Source organism: Eretmochelys imbricata, chromosome 5 (assembly GCF_965152235.1).
Source record: "Eretmochelys imbricata isolate rEreImb1 chromosome 5, rEreImb1.hap1, whole genome shotgun sequence".
Classification (NCBI taxonomy): Eukaryota; Metazoa; Chordata; order Testudines; family Cheloniidae; genus Eretmochelys; species Eretmochelys imbricata.
In genome coordinates this window covers 89,340,514-89,355,087 of record NC_135576.1, presented here as the reverse complement: position 1 = coordinate 89,355,087, position 14,574 = coordinate 89,340,514, and the positions used below count along the sequence as shown (strand labels likewise).

Sequence of the window (14,574 nt, the reverse complement as noted above, 5' to 3'; positions counted from 1 at the left end):
GCTGGTCAAATCTGGTTTTAAATAATTAACCTAAATGTAGAATGCTACCTTGTACAAATGTAGTGCCTATGTTTAATGTACTCTTGGTTATCTGTGAAAAAAAATCAATTTCCGTAATGATCGGACATGCAGAATTGTAATTTCTTGAAAGTTCAGGCTGGCTAAGTGGAAATGCTTTTGTTTGACTGCAGTGATTATTTGAACCACATGATCTGAGCAAAAAATATCTGTTCATAGCACAGTCTGTTGTCTTATAAGTTAAAAGAAAATTTTAGTACAGGTAAGCAATTACTTCTATTGATTTGGGGGGATATCTTTGCCTGTGCCTGAGTTCATCCCTCTCCTTAATACTGCTAAACCACTCTGCCTTGGGGTGAATTTATCCCTGAACTTTTGAAGAAAAGTTGTTGTTTTTTTTTTTTGCTGTGGAATGTACCAGATTGCTCTCACTAGCATGTATTATCAAAACATTTTCTCGGGAGTGGATGGCCGTGGATTCCCACCACAAAAGGCTTCATCCCCTTTCACCATCCTGTGCAAATAACTAAAGCATTGCAGACAAGCTTTCAAATAGTATGGCATGAAACAGAAATACATCTATACTTCTTTAATTTCATCCACCTTGCTCCCTTTTTCCCTAGTTCCTTCCCATTAATTTCTAGAGATGATTCGCATGCTGTGATATCCCAGGTATTTGGGAATACCCTAGCTACTGAAAGACACAAAGTGACAAATCTGAGGAAGGATTCTCTTATGGGTAAGGCATTAGGAGATCTGGGTTCAATTCCTGGCTCTACCATAGACTTCCTATGTGATGGTGAGGACGTTAGTCAGGATCAGCTTGTGAACCTCCTATTCATATTGTTGAACGGTTACATATGAGTAGTCCATTGACTTCCCCTTTGGGACAGAATCTGCCACCTTTAGTCACAGTGAACAGTACTTTATTCATCAAATAGTCACACTGATTTCAGTGGGACTTTCTGCACAATAACATATTATGCATTGTGAGTAAGGGTGGCAGAATCTCATCTGGATTTTCAGAGTATGCGTGTCTCAGTTCCGCCTATGAGAAATGGTGATAATAATATTTTCTTACCTCACAGGGGTGTTGTGAGAGTAAATTTATAAATACTTGGGAGCAGCAGCACCAACTTTCTAATGTGCTGGGGGGTGCGCGACACCCGGCTCTGCCCCAGGCCCCGCTCCCACTCCACCCCTTCCCCCAAACCTGTGCCCCTTCCCCCCCACCGTGCCCTGCCCCCACTCCACCCCTTAAACCCTACCCTGCCCTGTCTCTTCCTGCTCCATTTCACCCTCTTCCCCAAGCATGCCCTGCCCTCTCCCCTCCCCCCAAGCCCTTCCTGCACACCGCAGAACAGCTGATCTGCAGTGGGCAGGAGGCCCTGGGAGAGATAGGGAGGTTATGATCAGCGAATGGTAGGGGGAAGGAGAGCTGGCTGCCGGTGGGTGCTCAGCACCCACCATTTTTTTCCTCCTATGCTCGGGAGGCACTGAGATGTGATGGTGCGCAGCTGAAGTCATGTAAGCCAGAAATTCTGAAAGCAAAGTCTTTCCTCTTACATTTTCTTTGGTTTGTTGCATCTAACTCAAGAAGTAACCTACATGTCTGGAAAAGTGCTACAGTTATAAACAGTAGCATCAACAACTAAAGCCTTTGGGCATTCCAAGATTTCTTTTTCTTTTTAACTTGGCTAGTTACCTAAATATTTATGAGCAGTCAAGGTGTTTCCCTTATGTTGCAAAGCAGTTAAGATACAGACTGTGAATAATGGCTCCTTGGGTCTATTCCAGTCTCTGCCTCTGACTTTTAATGTCGAGGAGTGACCCCTAGTTCTTGTATTAAGTGGAGGAGTAGCACTTTTTCTCCACACCATTCATGATTTTATAAACCTCTATCATATCTCCCCACTGAACAGTCCCATTCTTTTTAATCTCTTTTTGTATGGAAGCTGTTCCATGCCTCTGATCATTTTTGTTTGCATTCTCTGTATTACCAATTTTAATATATCTTTTTTGAGATGAGGTGAACTGCATGCAGTATTCAAGGGTGGGCATACCATGGATTTAAATAGTGGCATTATGTTTTTTTCTGTTTTATTATCTATTCTTTTCCTGGTGGTTCCTAACCTTCTGCTAGCTTTTTTGACTGCCATTGCACATTGAGTGGATGTTTTCAGAGAAATGTCCATGATGAGTTTCTTAAGTGATAACAGGTAATTTAGACCCCATCATTTTGTATGAATAATTGGGATTACATGCATTACTTTGCATTTATCAACATTGAATTTCATCTGCCATTTTGTTGCCTAATCACCAACTTTAGTGAGATCCCTGTGTAACTCTTCACAGTCAGCTTTGGGCTTAACTATTTTAAGTAATTTTGTATCGTTTGCAAACTTTGCTGCCTCACTGCTTTACCTCTTTTCCTAGATAATTTATGAATATGTTGTGCAGTACTGGTTCCAGTATAGATTTTTGGGAGAGCCTGCTATTTACCTCTCTCAGTTGTGAAAATTGACCATTTATTCTTACCCTCTGTTGCCTATCTTTTAACCAGTTACTGATCCATGAGATGATCTTCCCACTTATCCCATGACTGCTTACTTTGCTTAAGAACCTTTGGTGAGGGACCTTTTCAGAGGCTTTCTGAAAGTCCAAGTACAAGTGTATCACCTTTGTCCACTTGCTTGTTGGCACTCTCAAAGAATTTGAGTAGATTGGTGAGGCCAATCTACAAAGGCCATGTCAATTCTTCCCCAACGTATCGTGTTTATCTATGTATGTAATCATTCTGTGCTATATTATAGTTTCAATTTCCCTGGGACTGAAGTTAGGCTTACTGGCCTGAAATTGCTTGGATCACCTCTGGAGTCTTTTTTGAAAATTGACGTTACATTAGCTACCCTCCAGTCATCTGGTACAGAGGTTGATTTAAGCAATGGGTTACATACTACAGTTAGTAGTTCTGCAATTTCACATTTGAGTTCCTTCAGAACTCTTGGGTGAATACCATCTAGTCCTGGTGACTTTTATTACTATTTAATTTAACAGTGTGTTCCAAAACCACCTCTATCGTACCTCAAATAGGGACAATTCAGATTTGTCATCTGAAAAAAATGGCTGAGGTGAGGGGATTTCCCCCACATCTTCTGCAATGATGACTGAGGCAAAGAATTCATTTAGCTTCTCTGCAATGGTCTTCACTTCCTTCCCTGAGTGTTCGACAGATTTCATGCTTCTGATATATGTAAAAAAAAAATTTGCTGTTCATTTTTTTTTGTCTTTAGCTAGTTGCTCTTAAAATTCTTTCTTGGCCTGTCTTATTGTACTTTTACACTTGACTTGTCAGAGTTTATGCTCCTTTCTATTTTCCTCGCTAGGATTTTATTTCCAGTTTTTAAATTATGTCTTTTTGCCTCTAACTGCCTCTTTTATTATGCTTTTTAGCCACAGTGGTGTCTTACTGGGTTTTTTTATTTGGGGTATACATTTAGTTTATTATGGTGTTTTGAAATAGTCTCTATGCAGCTCACAGGTATTTCACCCTTGTGAAGTGTATCTTTTAATTTCCATTTAACTAGCTTCCTCATTTTTGTGTTGGTCCTTGGTTTGAACTTAAATGCTACTGTGATGGGTTTCTTTAGCATTTTTTCCCCCTACAAGGATGTTAAATTTAATTACATTATGGTTGCTATGACTGTGTGGCTCTGCTATATTCACCTCTTGGATCAGATCTTATGCTCAGTATAAGACTAAATCAAGATTGCCTCACCCTTGTGGGTTCCAGGACAAGCAGTCTGATAACTTTTCTGTGTCTCAGTTTTCCTAACTAGGTGTAACAATATGTATCTGTGTCATAGAAATGTGGAGAAAATTAATGGCCTCTGCTCCTCTCCAGGAACAGTCTGTACCTCCTTCTTGCCACCCAGCCCACTGCTGAGGTGGTGAATCCACCCTCGGTCCCCCAGGAAGAAGCATGCTGGATGCCTGGCATAACATCGTTCATGAGCACCCGAAATCCCTCACTGGGGAACTCCCCAACCCAGCATGCAAGAGGGGAACGATGAGCCCAGTTCAGTCCCTCTAGCCCAGCCTGTGTTTGGCCCCCAAACTCCATGCAGGAGATGTCCCAGTTTTCACAGTTCTCCCCTCTTGTCAGGGGAAGGGCGAGGGCAAGAAGACATGTCCACAGGCAGTAATGTTTGCCCTCTTCTCGGGAAATTTGACCAGGTTTTTTGTTCATTTTCTCTTTTTACAAACCATTTTAGCTCTGTGTTCGATGTATGTCTGTAAATAAAATTTACTGTTCACTTCACTGGCATAGTCAATGTGATATTTCTCACACGTTTGGGATGGGTCAGCAGGATTCACAGCATGCCTGTGATTTCTGTAAATGTGTGGTGTCAAAGAAATGCATTGAATCCTGTCCTTTCCATCCCTTCCCCCCACATCTGTGAATTTCCTAGCGTGAAACAAACAAAACAAACATACAAAAAAACCCAAATCAGGCTTCATGAACTAAGCTGTGAAATAACTGTTGCTGCCCAAAGCACCAGAATGCTTTGTTAATTACTTAATTGACAATACAGAGAAAGGGAACAAAAGGAAATTAACAGTGAAGATACTTAACATTGAATGATGGCTTTCCTGATCTACTCCTCCCCTACTCCAACCAAAGTGTCACCACTTGCAAAGGGAGTACTAATGCATAGTAGCTAATAAGTGCTGTGAGCAATGGTGTGAGAAAACACTGTGAAGAAAGGTTTCAGAGTAACAGCCGTGTTAGTCTGTATTCGCAAAAAGAAAAGGAGTACTTGTGGCACCTTAGAGACTAACCAATTTATTTGAGCATGAGCTTTCGTGAGCTACAGCTCACTTCATCAGATGCATACCGTGGAAACTGCAGCAGACTTTATATATACACAGAGAATATGAAACAATACCTCCTCCCACCCCACTGTCCTGCTGGTAATAGCTTATCTAAAGTAATCATCAGGTTAGGCCATTTCCAGCACAAATCCAGGTTTTCTCACCCTCCACCCCCCCCACACAAAATTTGAATTTGAGAGTGAATTTGTGTGGGGGGTGGAGGGTGAGAAAACCTGGATTTCAGTTTGGGCATGTCTACACTGGCAAAGTTACAGTGCCACTCAGAGAGTGCTGAAGGAAAACCACTGTTGTGTGTTCACACTGACAGCTGGCTGCGCAATAGCATGTTCACACTTGCAGTGCTATTCGGAGCGGTGCACTCTGGGCTGCTATCCCACAGAGTACCTCTTTCTCTCTTGCCACTAAGACATGTGGGAAGGCGGAAGGGGACACGGGGCATCCTGGGTCCTGTCCCAGTACCCTGTGATGCATTGGTTCTCATCCCAGCAATCCCTGTGCTTCCATCCACATTTGGCTCCATCTTTCAACTGTTTGTGTACTGCATGCCCTGCCTCTTCCTGGCTGATGGAATCGATCCAGAGCTGTTGACAAGAATGATGCTCGCACTGACCAAAGCGTCACGAGTGGCAATGGAGTTATTCCTTAAACTACAAAGGCAAGAGGCATGCGACATTGATCTCACCACATCTAGTAGCTATGACACGAGATTACTTGGGCATTCACAGAGGTGCTGACCACAGTGGAACATTGCTTTTGGGCTTGGGAAACAAGCACTGAGTGGTGAGATCACATTGTGATGCACGTCTGGAATGACGAGCACTGGCTGCAGAACTTTTGTATGAGGAAAGCCACATTCATGGGACTGTGTGATGAGCTCGTACCAACCCCTGTGGCACAAGGACATGAGAATGAGAGCTGCCAGGTTGCTGGAGAAGCGTGTGGCGATTGTGATCCTGCGAGACCCCACTTACCCCTTAATGCCGTGGCTCATGAAGCCATACACGGGGCAACTTGACAGCAGCAAGGAGCAGTTCAACAACAGGCTGAGCAAGTGCAGAATGACTGTGGAGTATGCATTCGGCCGTTTAAAAGCCCGCTGGCGATGCCTGTATGGGAAGCTGGACATGGCTGATGGCAATATTCCTATTCTTATAGCCGTGTGCTGTACGCTCCATAATATTTGTGAAGGGAAGGGTGAAAGCTTCACTCAGGGCTGGACTGCAGAGGCTCAGCACCTGGAGGCTGAGTTTGAACAGCCGGAGACCAGAGCTATTGGAGGGGCACAGTGCGGGGCCATAAGGATCAGGGATGCTTTGAGGCAGCAATTTGAAGCTGAAAGCCACTAATATTTGTTGCTATGCTCGGGATTGCAGTGCTTGTAATGCTAGGAGGTAAATGGTGCACGTGATGCAAGAAGGGGCCTTAACATAATTTTGTGTTGCTTTGCAGTGCTCTTTTTGCTTTCACTTAATAGAGTAAAGAATAAACACAATTATTTTATTGAAAGATAACAACCAGAGGAGAGAGTCAAATGAAAAAAATCATCAACAGGGAGGGGGGAATGGAAGGAATGTGGAAATGGAAGGTCTCAAGAGGAGGAGGGGTCCCGGGATGACTACAGATTTGTGTATGTCCAGGGATCATACCCAACCTTCTCCTTTGGAGTACGATGCAGCGGGTGCTGTACTTCAGTAGGGCCAAACTGAAGATGGATGGGTGTTGAGTGCAGTGAGTAGTGGGAGTCCACACTGCTGGACTGTGAGGAGTGGAATGCTGCAGGTAGAGAGTGGAGCCAAGAGGTTGATAAGAGTGTGTTGGTGGTGTGTGGGGGAGCTCATGGGAAAGAGTTTTGTGACAGCGGCTGCAGGGGAGGGCGGGCGTGGAGCTGCTCGGTTTGAAGAGCTTGTATCGCCTGGAGCATGTCCGCTTGGTGTTCCATAACGTTTAAGAGCTGCTCTGTGGCTTCTTTCTGGTGTGCCGAATTCTCCTTTCGGTACCTCTTCTTGCTGTCCCGCCACTCCTTCAGTTCCTTTTTCTTGGTGGCACAGTGCATCATAACATCACACATAAAGTCCTCCTTAGTTCTTCTTGGACGCTTTCTAATTCTTCGCAACCATTCTGCCACTGATAACAAAGAGGGAGGCAGTGCTCCCAAGGTCATCTCTGTGAAGTTTAAATGCAACATTACAGAAGCAGTATTGTTTGCAACACAGACAACACTGTTTCAGTGCTTTAAAACACAGCCAGTACTCACACACCTATCACTAACTGGCTGACCCCAGGCAAGCACACATAAGCCACAAGACCCCCAAAATGGTGAGTAGCCACAGGGACAGGGTAAATCACTGTTTCCAGACCCTGCTGTACACTTGGGCGCTTGGGCAGAGCCAGCACTTTAGGGGCGGCCTGTTAATCATTCCTGTCCCCACACTTTCAACATGAGGTGATCACTATGGAAGATATCTCACTGCTGAGGGTGAGCAGGGAATCAAGGAAGGGTCTTCTCCAAGCCTGTGGCTTCCGTCCTGGCCCCTATGCGGCTAGCCTGTATGCAGCTATGGTGTCCCCCTCCCCCCACACCACGAAGGTACAGTGGTGTGGGAAACTTACCATTAATGGGGCAAGAAAAAAAGCAGCTCTGCTGAGGAACCTGCTGGAGTGGATTGCTCAGTATCTCAACAAGAGTTTCCTGCAGATCTCTGAGGGAGATTCCTGTGAAGTAAGGGAGTGTATCAACAGCCTGTTCCGCCGCTCAAACTAGGCATGAGGTAGGAGACAAGCCTGCTTTCTGCAACCCTCCTGCCCCCAACAACTGGCTTCAGCAATTCCCAAAATCAGATCCACTTACCAGGGGCCTCCTCTCTTGTTTGCGCTTCACCAAGCTCCTCCTGTTGTGACAGGTTAGGCTCCTCCAGGGTAGAAAAGAGCTCCTGACTGCATGCATCTCTGGCTTCCGAGTCATCCTCTGCCTCTGGTTCCCCTCCCCCCTTCATCCAAGATAGCCTCCTCCTGGCTCGGTCCACTCTCGACTGGCAACAAAGCCAACGAAGTATCCACAGGGGACTTGTTCCAAAGACAAGCTGTCCATCACATGGCATGGAAAAACCTCAGAATTCTGTCCAAAGGCATGTCCCTGCATATCTTGCTGAGTCATAAGGCGTGTCTGCCTTCTCTCAATGGGTCAGTTGTATAGCTGATAGTCCTTAATGGGCCATCAAGCAGGCTAGGCAGAGCTGACACCAACTTGTCTGGGATGTCACCAAGAAGCATATCATAAGATTGAAATACAGACAGTATAGAGCCAATATTCTTAACTTTAACTACAAAAATGATACACACATATAGATAGCATAATCATAACCAGCAAACCATAACCTTATCTTAGACACCTCATATGACCCCCTTTATGTAGGATTTGGTGCCACTACAGGACCTTGGTTGCAACAATGATCTATCTGGTCCCAGTTCAAGTCAGTAACGTCACAGTAGGTATCATAATTCCTTCTGCTGGAGCGCAGCTGGGACTGGACAGCCTCCTCTTCCCAAATGCCAATGAGGTCCAGCAGCTCGGCAGAGCTCCAAGCAGGGGATTGCCTGGTGCGTGGAGCAGGCATGGCCACCTGGAAAGATGCGCTGAGACCACTACATGCATCACTGAGCAAACAGAAAGGCGACTTTCAAATTTGCAAAGGAATGTATGGGGTGGGGCTGAAGGTTGGTTACCTGAGGGCAGGGCAGTAGAGTTCAAACTGATGGCCAGAGAGGTGAGAACAGGCATTGTGGGACACTTCCCAGTGGCCAATCACAGTGCTGTAATCACCACGGTGTCTACACTAGCAGCGCAGCCCTGTAGCCACAGTGCAGAAAGCTCTACGCCTCTCGTAGAGGTGGTTTTTTTAGCGCACTATATCTGCACAGTTTCTGCGCACTAAGTGGCTTGGCAGTGTGTACACCTCAGGAGTTACAGCATTCAAAGCTGCTTTACTGCGCACAAACTTGCCAGTGTAGGCGGGGCCTAAGGCTCTGTCTACACTACGCACCTTTTAGTGACACAGCTGTGCTGCTACAGCTGTGCTGCTAAAATGTGCACAGAGTAGCCACTCCTTTTTGACAGGAAAGAGCTCTCTTGCCGAAAAAAAATAATTCCACCCCCAATGAGAAGCGGTAGCTTTGTCAGCAGGAGAGTTCTCCCGCCGACAAAGCACGGTTCACACCAGTGGTTTTGATCGGTAAAACTTATGTAATTCATGTGTGTGTTTTTTTCACACCCCTGAACAACAAAAGTTTGACCGACAAAAGTCCAGTGTAGAGAAAGCTTTAGACCAGGTGTGAGGACCAACCTCTGTTGATGAGAGAGACAAGCTTTCGAGCTACATAGAGCTCTTCCTCAAGTTTAGGAAAAAGAATGAGGAGTACTTGTGACACCTTAGAGACTAACAAATTTATTTGAGCATAAGCTTTTGTGGGCTAAAGCCCACTTCATCAGACGTATGCAGTGGAAAATACACTAGGAAAATATATATACATACAGAGAACGTGAAAAAATGGGGGTGGCCATACCAACTCTAATGAGACTCATCGATTAAGGTGGTCTATTATCAGCAGGAGAAAAAAAAACTTTTGTAGTGATAATCAGGATGGCCCATTTCAAACAGTTGACAAGAAGATGTGAGTAACAGTAGGCGAAAAATTAGCATGGGGAAATAGTTTTTAGTTTGTGTAATGACTCATCCACTCCCAGTCTTTATTCAAGCCTAATTCTGCAGTTTCTCGTTGGAGTCTGTTTTTGAAGTTTTTTTGTTAAATAATTGCGACTTTTAGGTCAGTAATTGAGTGACCAGGGCGGTTGAAGTGTTCTCCGACTGGTTTTTGAATGTTATAATTCTTGACATCTGATTTGTGTCCATTTATTCTTTTGCATAGAGACTGTCCGGTTTGGCCAATGTACATGGCAAAGGGGCATTGCTGGCACATGATGGCATATATCACATTGGTAGATGTGCAGGTGAACAAGCCTCTGATAGTGTGGCTGATGTGATTAGGTCCTATGATAGTGTCCCTTGAATAGATATGTGGACAGAGTTGGCAATGGGCTTTGTTGCAAGGGTTCCTGGGTTAGTGTTTTTGTTGTGTGGTGCGTGGTTGCTGGTGAGTATTTGCTTCAGATTGGGGGGCTGTCTGTAAGCGAGGACTGGCCTGTCTCCCAAGATCTGTCAGAGTGAGGGATCATCCTTCAGGATAGGATGTAGATTCTTGATGATGCACTGGAGAGGTTTTAGTTGGGGCTGAAGGTGACGGCTAGTGGCATTCTGTTACTTTCTTTGTTGGGCCTGTCCTGTAGTAGGTGACTTCTGGGTACTCTTCTTGCTCTGTCAAGCTGTTTCTTTACTTCAGCAGGTGGGTATTACTTCATCTGTGAGCTGTAGCTCACGAAAGCTTATGCTCAAATAAATTTGTTAGTCTCTAAGGTGCCACAAGTACTCCTTTTCTTTTTGCAAATACAGACGAACACGGCTGTTACTCTGAAACCTACTTATGCTACACTATCTGTTGACCTTGTATTTAGCCTGCAAATGCACAAAAGTGCGCTCCACTCTCATTCTGCAGCTATTCAGTCTGTAGTTTAATTCACTTTTTCTTGGGACAGTGATGTCAGGATATGGCTTTATGAGGGGCAGGTATGCAAAACTGTATGTAACCACATCGCTTCTGGGAAATAAAGCCCATTCTTCTCCACTGTGGTACAATCCCCACCTCCTTAGTATCCTGGCATCATGAACTTTTTCTGTGTGTTCAATGTTGGTGTTCATCAATCCATCCCTGTGGTCTACTAAGCCTTGAAGAACAGGTGAATACTAACCTTTGTGGATCACATATTCACTGGTCCCTTTTGGTGAACAAAGTATTGGGATGTGTGTTTCATTGATGGTTCTGGCACAGTTCGGAAACCCCATCCTCTGAGATCCCACTATAATTTCAGAGACTTTGGTTATGGCAACTCCCCGTGGGTAGATCAGGGTACTGATAGTATGTCAAACCTGTACGATCATCACCCCAACAGTTGACTTCCCATCCAAGAACTGGTTTGCAACCAACAACCAGGTTGCCAGTTGCTGCCTTAGGCGCTGACTCCATGGGTGCTCTGGAGCTGGAGCACCCATGGGGAAAAATTGGTGGGTGCTCTGCACACACTGGCAGCTCCCCGACCCAGCTCACCGCCGCATCCTCCCCTGAGCATGCCTTCCCCACTTCTCCTCCCAGTGCTTGCCACCGCAAAAGAGCTGTTTTGCGGCGTAACAAGCTGTGGGAGGGAGGGGGAGGAGAGGGAATGCGGTGCGCTCAGGGGAGGAGGCAGGGAGGGGATGGAGTTGGGGCGGGAACTGTGGAGAAGGGGTTGGAATGGGAGTGGGGCAAAGGTGGAGTTGGGGCAGGGCCAAGGGTGGGGCAGGGGCGCGAGCACCCACCTGCGCCAGGAGAAGTTGGAGCCTGTGGTTGTTGCCAGCTTCCAAAGGGCAATAGCCACCCACTTTTGCACTTTCTGAAAATGAGTGGTCTGGAGCTGGAGGGTTGGTGCAAGATGCTCGCACAATTCCGTGAATGTCTGCTTCCTCATTCAGATGTTCTGTAGCAAATGGTCTTCATCCCAGGTTTCCAAGATTATGTGGTCCCACCACACCATGCTAGTTCTCTAGGACTAGAAACAGCACTCCCCACATGGGCATACTGTTGTAATCCCAGCATTCAACATGTGTTCCATGTTACCCCAGTGGATTTTTATTTACCCCTTTGATCAGCCATCTTAGGCATCTCAAATTTTTCTGGGCCCATTCTGTCCAGCATCTGGTACTGGACTGCATGAACATTTGTCCTACAAGCTGAAGCAGAATCATACCATCAGGGATTTGCTCCATGTCTTCAATGAAGTTTGGCAGAAGGGAGAGATGATCAGAAGTTGCCGTCGACAAATGTGGCATACAGTACCAGCTACATGTAGCAAGGCAGTTCCCAGAGTGTCTCCTGTGACAGAAAGGACTGTGGGATATTGTCCTTGAAATAGTAGCACTACCATCACATTGAAAATGGGCAGTGTGGGTATGAGTATATTCCTGTGCACGGTGTACAGCTATGACTAGCACAGCATATGTGGATGCTCAGTATGGGTACCAGGGTACGTGTGCTAGCAATACATGGACAAGTATCCAGGGAAGCATGCAAGCGTACATGTAACTTAGGATGCAAATTTAGGTCCTCATCATACAAATACTTACGTACTTGAGTAACTCAGTCCCACTGAGTTCAAATGTAACAGTTTGTTCCCTTTCTTAGCAGTTATGGTTTCAGAGTGCATTGTGAGTTTACCCATAAATGTTATGAGGGAAAGAAACAGGTGTAGAAAAGCTGACGTCCAAATATATATACTTACCAACCTAAAGGAGGATTTAAGTCCGGCAGTACATTTTAAAGTCCGTACATCTAAGGCAGTTCAGACTTCATGTCAGTTTTAACTCTGGCATTTTTTCCTTTCATTTTGATTGCTGCCTCAGTAAAATACTGTTTTTGACAATCTCCAGTTAATTTTGCTCCCTTTGTTTCTTTCTCAGAAAAGAGAAACAGAAAAGCCACACAAACAGAACCACAGAGCACCTGCTCATGCTTATGTGTTTCATAAATGCAGCTTAGCTTCTTGTACTTTTTCTGTCAGCTTTCATAGTCACTGAATTAATCATTTTAGTTTGAAAAACATAGAATCAGATCTGTCTTAATTTGCAAGTGTCATCTCTGGTAATGTTAATTAAAAAGAACAAGAACTGAATTATAAACTACTGCTTAGTCTACAAGGTTTTTATTCTATTTTTACATGTTTTTCTCTGGAAAATATACATATTTGTGTATGTATGTTCCATGAAACAAGTTTAATTTTATTTTAAAGGTATGGACTATCGGTTGAAAATATCATCGGGGCCTGGCTTGACACTTCCGGAATACCAAAGGTAAATGCAAAGTATCTTTTCTCAATAGATTTCAGACAATGACTGTTTGTTCAAATCTCTGCCTCTACAATCACAGGTATGACACAAAATAAATCTCTGTTTTGATGACATCTGCTCTGCATGCCTTTATACTGTATAGAATGGGACTCACCTTTTTGTTATCCATTGCAAACAAGCTGCCAAAAATCTTTGAAACCTTATTTTATTATTAAACATTGTGATCATTGGAAAGTGTGCTGTAAGGTACTGTAATGAGATTCACTACATGTAAGAACATTGTTTGCCTATGTCAATTTGTGAATTACTGTCACAGCCACACTGACAGCAGAAATGTCAATAAATATGAAATTATCTGTACTTTGATATTTCATGAATGTTGAGTATGATCACAGATCTTCCCAATCTGTTACATGAATTATGTGTGTTATAGAGAAGTCCCACCTCTGCTCTAGTTAAGGTTGAGCATCACTTCTCTTGAAAGAAAAGGAGTACTTGTGGCACCTTAGAGACTAACCAATTTATTTGAGCATGAGCTTTTGTGAGCTACAGCTCACTTCATCAGATGCATACCGTGGAAACTGCAGCAGACTTTATATATACACAGCTCTGTGTATATATAAAGTCTGCTGCAGTTTCCACGGTATGCATCTGATGAAGTGAGCTGTAGCTCACGAAAGCTCATGCTCAAATAAATTGGTTAATCTCTAAGGTGCCACAAGTACTCCTTTTCTTTTTGCGAATACAGACTAACACGGCTGTTACTCTGAAACTTCTCTTGAAAGGTTGACTATTGTAAGTTCTCTAAAATCTGCACGATTATTCAGATTGAATTTGCTGTGTCTCTTGAGGGTGATTGGTTGTGTTAGTGGTCCAAATTTGTGGTCATTTGAGCCAGGGTCTCCCGAGAGTCAACTTAAAAAAACATTTTACAAAATCACCTGGTTCTTCTAACTCTTTTTGTGCACACCTCAGGCTCAACCTCTGGCTCTGATTTTTCCCAAACTGACCTCAGTTGCTTGGGATTTATCTAAACTAGTTCATGGTACCCACTGTCCCCTTGGGGAAGCAATATTGAAAAAGGTTTTAAGGGTAAAGTTTGTAACTCCAGGTCAGCACATGCCAAACTGAAGTGCCTACAAAAAGTGAAATGCATGTGTACAGCAAGATTAGGGCTCTCTGGAAGCCAGAAGGTTTGCAGGCAATGTGGTATCTCAGTAATTAGGCAGCTCAGGGTGACTATCACTGCTCATTGAACATGAGCTGCACCCATGCACCATGAATTTGAGCACTACCATTGGCAGCTTTGAGAGAATGTATTATGTATGTTCTCTTTTGCCCTTTTGCCTGCATTCTGTAGGGGTGCATTTTGGAAGTTTTACCCTGAAACCAAGACATTTTAAAGTACTCTAAAATCCACATGCAGATTCTGATTTTACTTTAGAAGTATTGTCAAGGAAATCAGCATTAATTAAATAGAGGGAAGATGAAGGACTATAGTAGTCAATTAGGGTAATGTAATCATAACTCATACTCTTCATGGGTTTCCTGAACAGTGGAACTGAGTGTGATCAAAAGAAAGCGAATTGTTGGCTTATTTGTTCAAGGTGTTTCTGATAGACAGGTCCCCTAACATGAGCTGCTCATAACATTTTCAGATTCTTATCACCTT

At 44.1% G+C, this 14,574-nt stretch overlaps 1 protein-coding gene across 12 annotated transcripts in view; it reads left to right on the top strand.

Moving 5' to 3' along the window:
- Positions 1-14,574, top strand: part of AOPEP (aminopeptidase O (putative)) — a 389,108-nt gene that overhangs the window by 242,011 nt on the left and 132,523 nt on the right. For 11 of the 12 annotated variants that reach the window (XM_077817475.1, XM_077817474.1, XM_077817471.1 and 8 more), the window contains one exon: positions 12,845-12,905. In XM_077817475.1, the coding sequence (XP_077673601.1) occupies positions 12,845-12,905 (61 nt within the window). Of the gene's footprint in view, positions 1-3,922; positions 4,336-12,844; positions 12,906-14,574 lie in introns of those variants that run through there. The other variant, XM_077817480.1, reaches the window with a different exon arrangement.